The 18,506-nt window shown below is 48.8% G+C and overlaps 1 protein-coding gene across 1 annotated transcript in view; it reads right to left on the bottom strand.

The window, feature by feature from the left end:
* Positions 1 to 4,208: 4,208 nt before the first annotated feature.
* The window catches only part of NR5A1 (nuclear receptor subfamily 5 group A member 1), a 48,482-nt gene continuing 34,184 nt past the window's right edge, over positions 4,209 to 18,506 (bottom strand). Inside the window, exons 5-7 of the mRNA XM_083424398.1 lie at positions 18,471 to 18,503; positions 17,527 to 17,674; positions 4,209 to 7,314 (exon numbers count right to left, since the gene is read on the bottom strand). Coding sequence (XP_083280524.1) covers positions 7,067 to 7,314; positions 17,527 to 17,674; positions 18,471 to 18,503 — 429 coding nt within the window. The 3' untranslated portion in view covers positions 4,209 to 7,066. The remainder of the gene's footprint in view (positions 7,315 to 17,526; positions 17,675 to 18,470; positions 18,504 to 18,506) is intronic.

Here is an 18,506-nt window from a genome sequence, read left to right as displayed (position 1 = left end):
ACTTCCCCAAACAGGGCTGCCTTCAGATGTCTTCAAAAGGTTTGGTAGTTATTTTTCTCTTGGACATCTGGTGGGAGGACGTTCCACAGGACGGGCGCCACTACCAATAAGGCCCTCTCCTTGGTTCCCTGTAACCTCACTTCTCGCAATGAGGGAACCGCCAGAAGGCCCTCGGAGCTGGACCTCAGTGTCTGGGCTGAACGATGGGGGTGGAGACACTCCTTCAGGTATACTGGGCCGAGGCCATTTAGGGCTTTCAAGGTCAGCACCAACACTTTGAATTGTGCTTGGAAACGTACTGGGAGCCAATGCAGATCTCTCAGGACCGCTGTTATGTGGTCTTGGTGGCCGCTCCCAGTCACCAGTCTGGCTGCCGCATTCTGGATTAATTGCAGTTTCCAGGTCACCTTCAAAGGTAGCTCCAGGTAGAGCGCACTGCAATAGTCCTTTGCAGAATGTTCTCTACATATCACTCAATTGTGTACAAGGGGCTCACTGAGTGTACATGGGGCCCACCACTGCCCCTGCCTCCCATAATCATTCCCAGCAATGCCTTTGCATCCAGGATACTGTGGGGACAAGGGGCTGCTATTCAGGGGTGACTCTGAGACCCACTCCCCAGGAAAGCCAGACTGGCTCCCTCCTTGTTGTTCTTCTGTCCCGGTAGCTGAAGGCCTTCTTGTTCCAACAGGCTCTGGGGAACTGACTGCTTTTAAGGAAAGGGCTGGTGCTGTGCTGGTTTTGCTGCAATTATTGGTATAGTATTAATACACACACACACACACACACACACATTTCTATCAATGTTTAATTGGCTTTTAATGATTGTTCTTTCTATGTTTTTAGCGGTTCTTATTTTTATCTGTAAGCCACCTTGAGTTCTGTTAGGGGAAAAGGAGAGGTGTAAATACCGTATTTTTCGCTCTATAAGACGCACCAGACCATAAGATGCACCTAGTTTTTGGAGGCGGAAAACAATAAAAAAAATATTCTGAATCTCAGAAGCCAGAACAACAAGAGGGATTGCTGTGCAGTGAAAGCATTCATTCCATAAGACGCACACACATTTCCCCTTACTTTTTAGGAGGGAAAAAGTGAGTCTTATAGAGCAAAAAATACGGTAGTAATAATAATAATAATGGCCAAGTGGGGGATATGAATGCTGGTCACCCAATTCCTGGTCCAGCACTCTTAACTACAGTAACCTACTGGCTTGCAAACAGGCGAGAAAATATGTGTTGAACTCCACCCCCTGCATAATTGTTTTGGGAATTTTCCCTCCCCCTAGGGGTCACACATCTTTGCTCACAAATGCGGGCAGAGGATTTTGAGAGGCTGCTTGTTTAGAACAGTAGAGGGGGACCCTCAGCCTTAAAACACCATCTTCGCTGGTCAGGTGTTGGTTTAAATGTTTATACTGATTGATTTGAAAAAAGGGGGAGAAACCTCTCAAAGAGGTTTACAAAAATAATGAAACAATAAAAGCACAGGCCAAAAAATGTTAAAAGCAACTGTTTACAACATTGGGGGGGGAGAATATCAATTATAAACTTAAAACTATCAATAAAACTAGCAAAAACAGTTTAAAGCACATGTAAGCACACTGCACATCGGTTGGGTTTGTCTGAATGAGAAAGGTTTTTCTGGCAGATACCAAAAAGGATTCTGGGGAGGTGTTTGCCTGTCGCCAAGTGCCACTGAGTTCCCAAGGGGGTGTGACTGCACTAAAAGATTGATTTCTTAACGAACACAGAAAGAGATGGGTGGTGAGATTTGGAAGCCGGGAACATCCACTGGTTCGCCAGCCCTGGACTCCCAATTCCCGTCCCTGCTTCCTGTTGGCTGATGGGAGCTGGGAGTCCAACATCGTATGAGCAGGGCTAAGCCACAAGATTCCTGTCCAGCTCCAGTTTCAACACAGAAACCTTCATGGGGGACGAGGCAGAGTGGGAGCATCTGTGGCCACAGCACCAGACCCAACCGCCTATTTCTGCTGCTCTGCCTTCGTATCAACCACCTCCTTTTTGGCTGCAGAGAGGCTTGCCTCTTTCCTGCCCCCACCAAACTCCCAGCGCAGATTTTGTCCCAGACTTCCTTCTGGGAGGAATGTGGGACCCCCCCACACACACATCCCAGATGGACTCAAGCCAGGTGCCTTATCAGAGTCAGCCTCTTCCCCCAGAAACATTTGCCGTCCATCATCTGTGGGAAGAGCGTTCTGCTTCTCCTGCCTGTCCAGCCGCTTCCCAGTCCTTGCATTGAAAAAATGGTGGCTCATATTTTAATTGTGGTGCCCAGGCAAATGCCATTGCAGAAGGCCAGCATTTGCCCACTGAAGCCAATTAGTGCAGGAGACTAATGAGTCTTTAGCTGAGGATTATGGGGAGGGTGGTGTGTGTGTGTGTGTGTGTGTGTGTGTGTGTGTGCCTGCCTTTCCGTACAGAGCCGGCCAACTCTGCGTGCATAAGAATTGCCTCAAGTGGTACATGTCTGAGCAAACTCCCCCAAAACTGCTGCTATTCCCAGGCTCACTTGTGAGGACACGATTCAAACAGCTTCAGCCACGGGAGGCCTGTAAATAGCCTGCCTACCACCTGCTGCCAAAAGATGTCCTTCAGAGAGGGAGAGAAATGTGAAGGGACAGGGATCTGGCCCTGCTGGTGGAAACTTCTTGCACCCAAGGTGTTGACCACCCATATCATGCTCTCGTGGCAGGACTCAGCCCTGAACCTGTAATGTGGTGATAAATGGAGCAGAGTCTCTGAGCAGGTACAGAGTGCCTTTCTCCACCCTTTCTCCACCACCCTGAATGGTACCCAACCAAAGATGCGGACTTTTTTTTTAGGAGGGGAGGAAAAGAAAACACGCACACACAGAGCTATAAGTGAATTGAAAAATTTATTGGAATGTCTTATTTGGTAAGATAGTTCAGCACTAACCAATGCTCAGAAGGACCTTCTGAGTAAAATGTTGAGAAGGGAGACACTTAAGAGCACTTTTTATTTCATAAGGGAAAAAAAACATAATACAGGCAGAGCTTGGCACTTCCAAACTGTCTTCTCCAACTCTTTCAAACCAGAAGAGACACACAAAAGTAGTCCAAACATTATATGTGGAGCAGAAAAATGCAGCGGTGTAATCAAAACCCACAGGGGGGGAAATGAAGCGATCGCAGCAGCATTGTCAAAGCGTCTGAAGGCTTCTTCATCAAAGGCTCTGCAAAGGTCTGGTGGGAAGGCACACAACAGCCTGACAGCTGCTCCTCCACAGAGCTGTGGCTTGGCTCTGATGGGGCGCCACCAAACCCAGATCAGAGAGGAGCTCCACTCGGTCACAGGGCAAGGGTGGGCGGGCCTGAGTGCTTTCACTGAGAAAAGGGGAGCAAGGAGAAAACAAACACGGAAGCCCTGCCTTCATCTGGTGCAACCTCTGCTATAAAACAACTGAGTCATTCCTGACATTTTATTACTGTTTTCAAAGCAAGAGGAAGAACAAGCAAGTGGAAGGTGCTCTGCATGGAGAGCCAGTATGGTGTAGTGGTTAAGAGCGGTAGTCTCGTAATCTGGTGAACCGGGTTCGATTCCCCGCTCCTCCACCTGCAGCTGCTGGGTGACCTTGGGCGAGTCACACTTCTCTGAAGTCTCTCAGCCCCACTCACCTCACAGAGTGTTTGTTGTGGGGGAGGAAGGGAAAGGAGAATGTGAGCCACTTTGAGACTCCTGAAGGGGAGTGATACAGAGGGGTATCAAATCCAAAGACAGGGAAATGCTATTGGATGACAAGAGAGAAGGCGGAACTATTCAACACCTACTCTGCCTCTGTCTTCACCCACAAGGAAAGCGATGCCCAACCTGGTGCTAACTGAATCCATGATGTATGGAAGATGCTGCAGCCCAAGATAGGAAAAGAGATGGTAAGGGAACACCTGGCTACTTCAAATGAATCCAGATCTCCAGGGCCTGATGAGCTGCACCCAAGGGTACCAAAGGAGCTTGCAGATGTGATCTCAGAGTCTCTGTCTATGATCTTTGAGAATTCTTGGAGAACAGGTGAGGTCCCTACAGACTGGAAGTGTCCCCATCTTCAAAAAGGGGAAGAAGGAAGACCCATGTAACCACTGACCAGTGAGCTTGACATTGATACCAGGAAAGGTCCTAGAACAGATAATTCAACAGTCAAACTATGAGCACTTAGAAAAGGATGCTGTGATTTCTAAGACCCAGCATGAGTTTCTCAAAAACAAGTCATGCCAGACGAATCTAATTTCTTTTTTGATGGAGTTACAGCATTGGTGGATCCAGGGAATGCTGTGGACATAATATATCTTCATTTCAGTAAGGCTTTTGACAAAGTCTCCCATGATAGTCTTGCAGATAAGCTGGTAAACGTGGGCTGTAGATCTGTAGCTGGTTGACCCACTAAACCCAAAGAGAGCTCACTAATGGTTCCTTGCCATGCTGGAACAAAGTGACACGTGGTGTTCCACAGGGGTCTGTCCTGTTTTTGTTCAACGTCTTTATAAATGACTTGGATTAAGGAATCTGCAGGTGGGGAGGGATAGCTAATGCTGCAGACTCAGGATTCAAGATGACTTTAACATATCAAAGAACTAACAAAACTAACAAAATGAATTTCAATAGGGACAAATATATGCTTCTACACTTAGGTAGGAAGAAACAGCTATACAAATATAAGAGGGGGGCTAAGTAATACATGGGGAAAGGATATATGGGTCTTAGTAGACCACAAGTTTATCATGAGTCAACGGTGTGATGCAGAAGCAAAAAAACCAAAGCTATTCTAGGCTGAGTTATCAGAAGTCTAGTGTCCAGATCAAGGGAAGTCATAGTCCCTCTCTATTCTGCCTTGGTCAGACCACACTGGGAATACTGCGTCCTGTTCTGGGCTCCACAGTTTAGGAAGGATGTTGACAAGTTGGAAGATGTGCAGAGGATGGTGACCAAGACGACCCAGGGTCTGAAAACCAAGCCTTATGAGGCGAGGTTGTTGGAGCTGGGTATGTTTAGCCTGGAAAAGAGGAGACTGAGAGGAGATGGCTCACCATCTTCAAATAACTCCAGGGCTGTCACATGGAGGATAGAGCAAGTTTGTTTCCTCCAGCTCCAAAGGTTAGGACCCAAACCAATGGATTCAAGTTAAAAGAAAGGAGATTCCAGCTCAATATCAAGAAGAAATTCCTGACAGTGGAGCAGACTTCTATGAGAGATGCTGGACTCTTTTTTCCTTGGAGGTATTTAAGCAGAGGTTGGGTGGCCACCTGTCATGGATGATGTAGTTGAGATCCCCTGCCTTGCAGGGGGCTGGACTAGATGACCCTTCCAACTTTACAGTTCTAATGTCCTTGGGGGGTTCAAGCTATGTTCCAAGAGGGCTCGTACCTAACCACAGCAGGCCCTCTGGAAGACCAACAAGACCAGATGACCCCAATCAGTAGTTTCATCTAGATGGAAACCAGAGCTCCCCAACCGAAGCAGAGAGTGTGAAAGGACATTGCCTGCCAGGTGAGCCCAAGCAGACATGGCACAAAAAGAGGTTTTAAGATCCTTGCCTGGATTTAAATATTGAAATTTCAATCAGCCGACCTTCAACCGCGTATGGTTGAAATCACACCAGATTAAATGCACATAAGATGCAACTGTCCTGAAGTCCCAATAGTTGGGGCATAGGATTGGCGAGGGCTGCAGAGCCTCGCTTACAAAAACACTCAGAAAGATATTACAATACAGTGGTACCTCGGGTTACAGGCGCTTCGGGTTACAGGCTCCGCTAACCCAGAAATAGTACCTCGGGTTAAGAACTTTGCTTCAGGATGAGAACATAAACTGTGCAATGGCAGTGCAGTGGCAGCAGGAGGCCCCATTAGCTAACATGGTACCTCAAGTTAAGAGCCGTTTCAGGTTAAGAAAGGACCTCCGGAACGAATTAAGTACGTAACCAGAAGTACCACTGTACAGGAATGCAGCCTCTTGTCCCAAGCCCCACAAGAACACTGGTGTCTGTGGGTCACACCCTGGTGTGATGCTCCTCAGAAGGAGATGGGGAAGGCCTGTGAGAGGGGTGCGTGTTTCTGGGTCTCCATCAAACCACTCGGGGTGGTAAGAGCTGCCTAGGTTGTGGGCTGGGCAAGCTGTGCTTCTAGCCGGGTCTATTTGTCCAGCCAAAGTAGTGGTTGTGTTCAGAGGTGGACGAAGGAAGACCCCACCCCACGAAGCACACAGAAAGACGATCTGAGCACCTGCTCCAAAGGTACAACGGCAAAAAATACATTCAGGAAACAAACATTGGCTATCGTATCCTCCCAGCACGGAGTAGAGGCTCAGGGAGGGGGAAGAATATATATATAGATATATAGATATATGAATGCAATAAACAGATAACAAAATGAAAATAAAAGGAGCACCTGACTTGCTCAACTCATAGCTGCAAGGCCTCCGAGAAAGGTCTCCCAAAATGAAGCCCCAAGGGGAAGAGGGGCTTCAGTGTATCTGAGGCACAACAAACTCGCTCTCATGGTGGCCCATGGGCCACAGAAATCATCCTTGTGGCCAACAAGGCCACTACCTGCAGAGGGACAGGTGAGGTGAGGTGCAGGGGCCTTCCAATGGGTGCTGGGCCTTTTTCTCTCTTTTCCCAGCCACCTAGCTAGAGGACCATGCCTGGAGAAGAGGTGGAGAGCTTGGGCAGATGACTCCACTCTCACACACCCTGGGAGAAGACTTCCGCCCAGTTAGGAAAGCAAACTCCCACCCAAAGTGTCCCCTAAATGGCCCCCAAGGGCAGTCCCCACACAGCTGAGCCCCATGGCTTTTAGAGAGCGAGAGCCCGGGACTCGGGAGGAATCACACCAAAATGCAGGCAAGGGTTGGGCTTTGTAGGAAACTGGGAGAGGTCGCCTGTGGGGAGGGGGCGACGAGACACTCACCCTTCCTCCCTGCCACCTGACAACCCCCCCACCCCCAATCCTCCCTGCCACCACCCTTGCCCCTCTGCTGCCATGAGTCTCTTCCCCAGACGAAGGGGGCACGGAGAGCCTTTCCGGGCGCTCTCAACTCCGCTTGGCGTGGAGCATCTCAATCAGGAGGTTGTTGCAGGGCACGTCCCCGCTCAGGTGCTTGTGGTACAGGTACTCCTCCGCTTGCATGCTCAGGGCCCGGATGTCAGACAGGTGCATCAGAAGCTGGCGGAACTTCTCTGTGGCGTGCGGGTAGTTGCAGACGGTGTACTGCATCAGGGCTGCGTGAGCCTTCTCCTGGGCTTCCTTCACCACACTCGAATTCTCCAAGTATTTCACATCTGCAGCGGGGGGGAGGGGAGGGGAAATAAGGGGGGACACGCATTGAGTGGGGTAACCTCTCTTGAACAGAGGGGCTTCCTCCTGGGCGCACAGGCATGGAAGGTGTCGCTTGCAAAGCTCGCAGAAGCCATCGGCTGATATCTGCAAAACGGCTGAGGTTGATGGAGAGATTCACAGGGGGAAAGAGAAAAGGCGACTTGATGTGAGACGGAAGCATATGCAATTGCATGTGGTGTGGAGAAAGGAGAGGTTTTCCCCCCTCCCTCTCGCCTGACAACACCAGAACTCGTGGGCGTCCAACGAAGCTAAATGTTGAGATTAGGACAGAGAAAAAGAAGTAGTTCTTCATGTAGCACAACATTAAACTATGGAACACCCTCCCACAGGAGGCAATAATGGTAAGGGTAAAGGGACCCCTGACCGTTAGGTCCAGTCGCGGACAACTCTGGGGCTGCGGCGCTCATCTCGCTTTACTTGCCAAGGGAGCCGGCATACAGCTTCTGGGTCATGTGGCCAGCAGGACTAAGCCGCTTCTGGCGAACCAGAGCAGCGCACGGAAACGCCGTTTACCTTCCCGCCAGAGTGGTAACTATTGATCTACTTGCACTTTGACGTGTTCTCGAACTGCTAGGTTGGCAGCAGCAGGGACCGAGCAACGGGAGCTCACCCTGTCGCGGGGATTCGAACCGCCGACCTTCTGATCGGCAAGTCCTAGGCTATGTGGTTTAACCCACAGCGCCACCAGCATCCCAATAGGAGGCAATGATGGCCACCAATTTGGAGAGCCTTGATGGAGGTTTGGACAAACCCATGGAGGAGCAGGAGATGAGCCACAATTACTGTGCTTTGCCTCCGTGGTCAAGAGGCAGCGAGGCTTCTGAATACCAGATGCAGGAAAACACAGGAGAGGAGACCTGCTCTTGTGCAAGGATCCTGCTTGCTGGTTTCCCACAAGCATCTAGTCAGCCACTGTGAGAACAGGACTAGATAGCACATTGGCCTGATCCAGCTAATGGCTCTTCCTACCTTCATAAGCTTCATCTGCCTGGATGAACAAGGAATGACCTCGCCAGCCTTATATTTTGCAGATGAGCATCACGCTGGTAAAGGCTATGCGAGGTAAACAAACTGTATCGGACAATCAGTTCTTCTTCTTGCATTATGATGTTCCCTAAACAAACCTTCACTTCAAAGCCGCTCTGTTGTGTTCCTCTCTAAACACCGGCTGGAGGGATTGGGGCTTAATCTGTTTGGCCTTCCCAGGTGACAGCAGGGCTCAGCTGACATGGAAACCGTGATCCAAGGTGCCCTAAGCAGCTCAGCCAAAGAACAAGGGGTAGGAGGATGCGAGAGACAGGTGTGAAGGTGCAGCGATAAGCATATCCCTCTTAAGCTGCGCACCTGTCTGAAAATGTGCCTGCTCTATGCACACTGCTCTTGAAAACTCTGCAAAAGCTGCCAGTGCAAGCGTCCTTCCTTGGGCCGGACTTCATCCGCTGAGCGTGGCCACAGGGGCCAAGCAACAGCAGTGGGAGGGGCCTCCAGCTCAATGCTGGGCAGCCACCTGTTCTCGCCATCTCACAAGGGGGAGATGAGGCAGGGCCTTTTCAAGGCTGGCCGGGAAGGCACCGCGGGCGCTCTGGGGGTGCCACCAAAACCTCTCCTCCCTCCCTCTCACTCCCAACACTCAGCCTAGAACCACAGAATTCTGGCCTCCCCTCCAAAAGGGAATTGAAGGGGCTTTGAAAAAATGGTGGTGGACCAGCAACAAACCACAAATACCGTAGAAGAGCCTTGGATCTCATCAGGCTCGGTCTTGATGAACGGATTAATGTAAAAATGAGAAATTACCGAAAACTTTGAGGCAGATTACATGCTTGTGACCAGCACTTAAATATGATTTGGGGTGATGTTGAGGAGACCATGACAACAATAGAAATGGATGAAGAAACCTATGAAGAGATTTATAAATCTACCAAAAGGAATATTCCGACGCTGTTTGTCTGAGGAAATGGGAGTTGTAGCTCCTCCACTGAAGGTTTGGCTGAAACCATGAAAAAAACGGTCATCATTTCAAAAATGTTGGACCTCTGGACACTGTCTTCTGATACCCTTAAACATTAAGATTCTGCCCTTAATTCTGAAAGACCATCCAAACCTGACTGTTGTGAAGGCGTAAGATCATTTGGCATATAAGTTGATATAAGGGGTTTTTCCCGAAATAACTTAAGTGCAGGTGTCTTCATGTATCAAATCAGTGGATATAACCACTTTAGCTGCGCTTGTGGCCGCTGATCTTTTTAAAGAAATAAATCTGTTTGGGTTGTGTGTTATTTGTATGTACGTCTTTATAAGCACTTTCCCCATTTCGGGGGGGGGGGGGGCATTAAAGGTTTGGGAAAGGGCCGTCAGAATGACCAAGGTGAGGGTGGAGCCATAGATGGAGGTTGCAGCTCTGGGGACTTTTTGATTTGGAGAAAAGGTGAGTAAGACGCAGCGTGGCATTTAAGTATATAAAACCATGGAAGGCACAGAAGAAAGAGGGAAGTTATTCTCCCTCTCTCAAAACGAGAGAACTCAAATGAAACCGGAGTTTGCTGGCACTGAAGGACAGCAGAGCTCCAGAGCCTCAGGCAAAGCACATTCCAAGCCCTGAATCTGGGACCTCCTGCAGGTGAAACTACGGCAGGTGCTATCCTGCAAAACTATGGCATTTCCCTTAAAAACAGCAGTGAGATTTCAGTCCTCTTGCTTCTGAAGAAAGGGCTGGTTTAAATACCTCACCCTAAGGCTTGCACACAGTTCTCAGGGGATACAACCGAGCCTAACCACCTGTAACTGAAAACAACAACAACAACAACATATTGCTTCCTGCTGCATCCCACCTGGGTAGAATTTTAGGCTGTAGGCTCCTTGGGGCAGCGACCTGCCCTTGTGTCCTCTGTAAAGCAGTTCTGGGTGGCCTGGTGCCCTCCACACATTGCTGGACACACAGCTGCCGTAGTCCCTGACCAGGCTGGCCAGGGCTGGTGGCAGTTAGAGGCCTGCATGGCTCCCATTCCTATAAAAGCACACAGGACTTGCTTCTCTGAGCCGTGAAAAGTTCTGGATCCAGCCCAACTAAAGGCCAACAAGGCCTTCCCAGAAGGTGGAGTGCCAGTATCACAATGGCATTAGACAAATCTGTGGTGCGACACTTCTGGTGCGCAATTGGGAAAAGTTTAGAAAAGGGCAACCCAAAGGACGAGGTGGATTTAGGGGAGCGCAACCAGTTTGTCTGCACTGGGCACTGAGCTGAGAGGGCACCATGGGGGGGTGCAACAATATGAAACGGAAGGCAATAGGTTGGGGGGCCCGGATTTTGGCGCTGCACAGGGCGCCACTGAAATTTGGAAGCCCAAAGTTCACTGGGGATGCACGGACCCCCCTGTGAAGAAAGGCTGCATCATTTGGGACTTTTTTGCGTAGAGGGAAAGTGCGAAAGAGGCAGCAGCATAGATGCTCATAGAATTACACGTGGCACAGAGAAAGCGGACTTTTCTTCCTCTCTCCTCATACTAAATCTCGGGGGTGGCCAATGAAGCTGAAAGTTGGAAGGCTCAGGACAAATCAAAGGAAATGCTTCTTCACACAGAGCAGAGTAAAACTATGGAACTCCCTCCTGCAGGAGGCAGGGTTGGCCACCGATGTGGACGGCTTTCCAAGAGGATTGGCCACCGATGTGGATGGCTACCACCCACGATGGCTGTCCTCTGCAAATGCTTTTCAATACTGGTATCAGCCTTTCTCAGTCTGTGGGTCCCCAGATGTTGTTGAACTACAACTCCCATCACCCCTAGCTAGCAAGGCCAGAGCTCAGGGATGATGGGAGTTGTAGTCCAACGACATCTGGGCAACCACAGGTGGAGAACCACTGTATCAGCCTTTCTCAACCTGTAGGTCCCCAGATGCTGTTGAACTACAACTCCCATCACCCCTAGCTAGCAAGGCCAGAGCTCAGGGATGATGGGAGTGGTAGTCTAACCACATCTGGGGACCCACAGGTGGAAACAGCAGGAGGGGAGAGGGCACTCTCTGGCGCTTGGCCGCTGCTTGTGGGCTTCCCATAATGGGCATCTCACTGGCCACTGGGAGAACAGACTGCAGGGCTGGGAGGGCCACGGGCCCCATCCTTCCTCGGGGCTCTTTCCACGTTCCCCTGACCTGGGCCTTGTGCTTAGCACCTGAGGTGCTGGCTGCCCCCTTTCATTTCTGAGTCACTGCTGGGATAATCAGGCATGCAATTATGGAATCTCTTCATCTGCATAACATTATCGTGGTTTTCGTTTCCAGGAGGAAGCGGGGGAGGCCCTCACACTCGCACACCCTAGAAGTTACGCTGCTGAAGCCTTCTCTTCCCTACCACCCCACCCCCACCCCCACCCCACACACACACTTTGAGGTGGAGCAACAATAGAGGGTTCGTCTTGATCAACTCACCTGGTTTGCAGAAGAAACCCTATTCACGGTTTAATTGAATATTTGAATAATCTTTTCATTCCTGCAAGGCATAAAGAATGTTGTCCAAATAACATCGACGCGCTCCATTGAGAGAGCGGCTGCAAAGACTCCGTCCTGCGACAAAAGCCGCCCCACACACAGGCGGAGCTGCCGGGACAATTTCTATGCCCTCAAGAGTTCTTTGCATTCAGCGCCGCTTTTGTCTGCTGGAGGCTTCTGATAAATTGCAATCGCTTAAGGGAATGCAGGCGCATAAAAGCCGCTCTTGCTCCGCATCCCCTCAAGTGGCTGGCTGGAGAATGGAAGTCAGGCGGGCGCGTGTGGAGGGGGGGGGGGTCAATCCATTAAGCTTCTATTAAGCCCTTCTGGAGAACAAAGCTAACCTGTGCCGTCCCTCATAAATATTGCTGTTCAGAGAAGCCCTAATTTTAATTAAACCTCTTTTACCTGCTCAGGAGAAAAATCTATTTAGACTCAAATGGCGCCCTTTCCTCCCCGCTCTCGCACGCCTGTGTTTGTGCATGCACACACATATACACACACAAACACACACATACACACAGATGCCAAGTGCAGATTGTGAGCTGGAGAGAGAGAGAGAGAGAGAGAGAAGACATTCTTTTCTTCAGGGCAAATGCAGCCGGCACATATAAGCGAGGAGGTGGCAGCTCCCGTACAGCCGAGGGCACACGGCTTGCAGCATAATCGGCACCACGCTCAGAGAGGGAAGTTGGGCACGGGGCATGGGCAGAGGGCAACCTTTTGTTCCTGGTTTTCTTCGGGGAAGGAGAAAAGCTTCCACGCCAGCAGCTGGAAGTTTTAACGCAATGCGCAAAAAGGGAAGGGAAGGCATCATGGAGGCGGGGGGGGGGTCCTTTGCCGCGAAGCCAAAGAGAAACACCAGTTGCTGAAAACCCACAGGAGGCCAGAGTGTGCTGGCACTCAGGTCCTGGCTATGGGCTGCCCATTGGGGCATCTGTGAGGCCAGGGTTCTGGACTCGATGGGCCCCCTCTGGCCTGACCCAACGGCAGAGCTTGTCTTATATGCTCTGAAGAAGATCATTTGACCCAGAATTCTCCTGGAAGGAGGAAAGGAAGCCCTTCCTCACACAGTGCATGATTAAACCATGGATCTCTCTCCCCCAGGATGACCACCAACTTAGATGGCTTTAGAAGAGAATTGGACAGATTCGTGGAGGAGGGGGGGGGCTATCAAAGGCTGCTAGTCACAATGGTTTTGCTCCACTTCCACCGCCAGAAGCAGAGTGCCTCTGCCTTCCAGTTGTGTGGAGAGAACTCTGTTTGCTGCCTTTGCTCAGTTCCGGAGCTTGAAACCTTGCTCTTTTGGGGAATGGGGATTCCTGTCGCTTTGCACCATGTGGCTAAGCGACAAGGGAGGGAATTGGTGGTATTTAGAATCTTTTGAGTGTGTTAAATCCGAAGCAGCCATACCTGCAACGTTCCTTGCCTGTTTATGGAGCTTGTGCTTTGAGTTCAAGATCAAGGAGCTAGAAGAGCTGCGTGTGTCTAGACCAGTTCTTAATTTCCATTCTTGCTCAAGTTGCAACCTTTAGCTGGCGAAATATATTGGAATATCTGAATGCCAGGAATGAAAAACAAGCTATCTTAATCTTTGTGGATGCTGAAAAGGCTTTTGACAATATATCATGGAACTTTATGTTAAAATTTTTAGAGTATATGGAAGTGGGTAAGGAATTTTATAATGGGATAAAGGCATATATACAGAACAGAAAGCGAAGCTGATAGTAAACAACTATACTACAGAGGACATTAAAATAACCAAGGGTACAAGGCAGGGATGCCCATTGTCGCCATTATTATTCATTATGGTGCTGGAAGTTTTGTTAAAATCATTAAGAAAAAATGAAGATATAAAAGGGGTGTCTATAGGGAAAAATGAATACAAAGTTAAAGCATTCGCGGATGACCTGGTAATGACGGTAGAAGAACCAGTGGAAAGTGTCAAAAGAATCTTAGAAGAAATAGAGCAATTTGGTCGAGTCGCAGGATTCTATCTCAACAAAAAAAAAAGACAAAAATTATTGCTAAAAACATGAATCAATAATTAATTGAGGAAATACAACAAAGGACAGAGATAGAAGTGGTGAACAAAGTGAAGTATTTAGGAATATGGTTAACCCCCAAGAACATTAATTTGTTTCAAAACAACTATGTACCTGTGTGGAAGCAAATAAAAAGGGATTTGGAGGTGTGGGGAAGACTGAAACTGTCCTTTTGGGGAAGAATATCTACGATAAAAATGAATGTGCTGCCAAAGATGTTATTCCTTTTCCAATCATTGCCGATAATCAAGGGGGCATCAATTTTTAAAGAATAGCAAAAAATAATTTCAAGATATATCTGGCAGGGCAAGAAGCCAAGGATTCAGTTTAAGTTATTAACAGATGCGAAAGAAAGAGGTGGCTTCGCCCTGCCAGACTTGAAATTATATTACGAAGCGTCAGGCCTCTGTTGGATAAAGGAATGGATTAAATTAGAGAATGGAGAGCTGTTAGATTCAGAAGGATTTGATAACAGATTTGGTTGGCATGCATATCTATGGTATGAAAAGAAAAAAATTCACAAAGGTTTAGAAAACCACATCTTTCGAAGATCATTGATAGAGGTGTGGGAGAGTACCAAAATTTGTTGGAACCTAGACTCCCCCACTGGATTTCGCCATTAGAAGTGATGAGCGTGAAAAAAATCAATATGAGGGGGAGCTGGATAACATATGGAGAATTGGTAATAAGAGAGGGGGGGGAAATGGAAAATGAAAACTTATGAAGAGGTGAAAGAATCTGTTTATGACTGGTTACATTATTATCAGATTAATGAAATGTTTAAAAAAGATTGTAAAATGTGTGGGTATGAAGGTAAAGAATCAAAATTTCAAGCGGAGGTATTGAATAATGAGTATAAAAATCTGTCCAAAATGTATAAAATGTTGCTGGAGTGGCATACAAAACATGAAGAGGTAAAATCAGTAATGATACATTGGGCAAGAGATTTTGGTTATAATATACAACATGACGACTGGATGAAATTATGGAATGAAAGGTTAAAATTTACGGCATGTACTGCGTTGAAAGAAAATGTAATGAAAATGGTTTACAGATGGTATATAACGCCAGTTAAACTGGCTAAAATGTACAAAACATGCAATAAGTGTTGGAAATGTAATGAAAAAGAAGGTACTTTCTATCATATGTGGTGGGAGTGTAAAAGGGTGAAAGGCTTCTGGGAAATGATATACAATGAATTGAAAAAGATGTTAAAATATACATTTGTGACAAAACCAGAGGCCTTCCTATTAGGAATGGTAGGAAACGAAATTAATAAGAGAGACTGTAAACTGTTTAAATACGCAGTGACTGCTGCAAGGATACTTCTGGCCCAAAGATGGAAGCAGGAAGAAATTCCAACAGTGGAAGAATGGCGAAGGAAATTGACTGAATATGCAGAATTGGATAAATTGACTGGGAAGATTCGATATCAGAAAGACCAAACGTTTGTCGAGGACTGGGGGAGATTTACAGAATATCTGAAAAACATATGTGATGCACAGACAACGCTTGTTGGTTTTGAAGAGACTCTGTGAGATAGTAAGAAATAGTGCAAAAAAGAGAGTAAGAGGAAAAGGAGTTCTAAAAGGCGATATTATGTTTAGAAATGCGTTAACAAATAGAAATTTTACGAAAGATTGACAGAGAAACTGAGGGAAGTCAAAAACTGAAGAATGAGTGTTAAATAATGTGTTGACTGTATAAAATTGTTTGGAAAATGAATACAAATTATTTTTTTAAAAAAACAAAAAAACCTTTAGCTGGCGGTTCTGACTTCCATACCCCGGTCTCTTGACCACTGCAGGAAGTGTCCCTAGAGGGATGCTGTACAGAATGTAGCATGAAACGGTTTCACAGCTGGGCCACTCTGCGGCTGGGTCATAACTGGCTGAGGGGAGGCAGGTCCATAGCTAGGGGGTCGTGAGGTGGGCCCCCGCCAGGCGTGCAAGCAATGGGGGGGGGGGCAAAATCAGCTTAAAATATGTCCATAAATATAAATATTGATTATTGCCTCGTAAGAATAGAGGGTGAATTGAATGGGTGGGTGGAGGAGAGGTGGAAAGAAGAGCTAACTTGTCTGTGGCTAGGGGGCACAATCTGGACGGTTCTGCCGGGGCACAAGATCACCTGGCTATAGCTCTGGCAGGAGGGAAGAGTGTTGATGTGCTCAAGCACATATGTCAGGAGTGCTCTGATGGTGTTTCCTGCTTGGCAGGGGGTTGGACTCGATGGCCCTTGTGGTCTCTTCCAACTCTAGGATTCTATGATTCTAAGCCCTGGCTGTGGTTTTTCCACCAGGGCACTTGGCTGGACAATGTGGAAACCAGGAGGCTGCCACTGGTCTCATCCAGCCTCGATTTATGCAAAATAAAGAGGCTTGATTTGCATTCAGGTTGCACAATTCAGGTACAGAATCCCGGGCGGGTTTTAGGCATGAAACTGGCAAACACAGCATTTGCCGGAAGGAGGAAACTTTTCTTAGCCTTTTTTCTCAAAGGAGCCTGGACTACAGCTTTGGCAGACGTCCAGGAAGGATGCTGCTGCTGGTGTCATTTCCCTCAGAGGGCTGCAGCGTTGAGCACTTCCACAGAACAGGCAGAAGCTCTGCATTTCAGTCGCTGGGTTCAGCTGCCAAATGGCATTCTATGGGTAGAGGCTGGGATAAAACCGCAAGCCTGAGACCCCCAAAGAGCAGCAGCTGCTGCTGGTCAGTGTAGGCAACACTGGGCCGGACAGACCAACAGCCTGAGACTTCAGCACTAACTTCGCAGTGCAGAAACGGTCACTGCTTGACCCCTGCCGCCCCAGGGCTGGTGCGCAACCTTGCAGGCCTATACCACCCTCAACCACTGCTGGTGCAACCATTTGTAGGAGAGGTTGTGGAGGGGGCGGAAGTGTCGCTCACACCCACACAGACGGCCCTGCTCCACTGCCATGCGCAGGAGGGGAGGAGACAAGGCTGCCTGAACTGGTGCAAATCAACTTCTGAGCAGAAAGAAGGGGGTCTTTGGGGGGCAGGGATCAGAGGCAGGTACCAGTCAAGACAAAGCTGACTCCTTTGCAGACGGCACTCCCACATTTCCCTGCCAAGGTCAGAAGTTGTGCACAGTTCCTCTGGCAGGGCTGTAATCTCCAATGGCTGACCACATTCGAGGCTGTCCCTGAATTCTTTGGGACACAAACACAGATGAACAGTAACTGCTTCATGTCCTCAGCTCTCAACAACACGCTCAAGGAGACCGCGCCGACATCCATGTTTTTGGAAAGGCCTGTCCAGCAATGTTCCAGTTTACCAGCTGCTGGAGGCCGCAAGAGGTCAGCGGTGGGCCCCTCATTGCTTAAGTCCTGCTTGCCTGGGCCCTGTGAGAGGAAGAGGCCGGACTCGAGGGGCCTGATCCAGCAGCCATGCTCTTAAAACGTCCTTCTGGCAGTAGGGAGAAAGCAAAGACCAAGGGGGCTTCCAGCCCCATCCGCCAGACACACGAACCCACAAGAAGCAAAGCAAGTCTCCTCCAATCACCTCTTGCTGTTGAGATCTCAGGGGGGAAAGGGGCTCCCCATGTCAGCCCCTCTTTGCTCTTCCCAGGTCCCCCGCTGCCCCCCCCCACGCCCCTCGGCACTTACCAAGGCTGAAAAGGATGAGGAACTTCAAGCAGACAAACTCCTGCCTGTCCACCTGGAGAGAATGCAGGTGAGCCACCAGCTGGTGCGCTCTCATCATCAAGTTGTTCAGGATGGATCCCGCCTGCATGGTAACGGTCGACATGTTCACCTGGAAGAAAGGAGAGGTGGGCAGGGTTCAGGACCCCCGAAAAGTACCATCTTGTCAGGGGAACAAGGAGGTTCAAGAGCTGGGCGGTGGGGGATGACCTCCGCCAGAAAGACTTTTGAGCAAGCAGCTGTTAAGGCAGCAGTTAATGGGCTGAGTTGTTGACTAAATTACAAGAAATATCTGGGTGCTGGCTGTACACAGAAGGATAAGTAATAACGACCAAAGTCTAACTAGCCAGGCGATCCAACGCAGGCTGACTCACAAGTGATGTCCCTTAGCATCCCATAAGGCTTCCTCTCAAGTAAGTGTGCAGAGAACTGCAACCCAAAGTCTAAATATGTGCAATGGAGTACTTGCAAATTCTCTTCCCCCACCCCCGGCCTCTATCTCCCTCTGCCGTGGGGCAGGGGACCTGTGTCCTCTTACACTCTGTACGTTCCTGGCAAGTCATCGTTCTTATCTACCCACAGAAATAACAGCTGTCCATATCTGCTGTTTTTTATGTAGCCAAAAATTGTCCCAGCCGTGCTTGGTGGTGGTGGTGGGATTTTGGGGCGGAAGAATGTAGAGGGAATGCCCCCACACACACACCCAAAAAAACCCAGATGCCCAGTGGGCAAAGAAGGCTGGCCAACTTTTGGGGGTGGGGGCGATGAGACAAGGGGGGTGGGCATGGGGAAAGGAAAGGAAGTGGCCAGAATCCCGAGCAACAGCAGTGGCACTTCACGCTACGACATTTTGCTGCAGCATTTCTGAACAGGGCCATTGCGGAACCTGCAGGCACTAGTGCTTTTACCTCCTGGCCTGTCACCAGCAGGATGCTGTGCATCTT

The sequence above is a fragment of the Podarcis tiliguerta genome (genome assembly GCF_965153285.1).
Source record: "Podarcis tiliguerta genome assembly, chromosome: Z".
In the NCBI taxonomy this organism is placed as follows: domain Eukaryota; kingdom Metazoa; phylum Chordata; class Lepidosauria; order Squamata; family Lacertidae; genus Podarcis; species Podarcis tiliguerta.
This window is presented reverse-complemented; position numbering and strand designations above follow the sequence as displayed.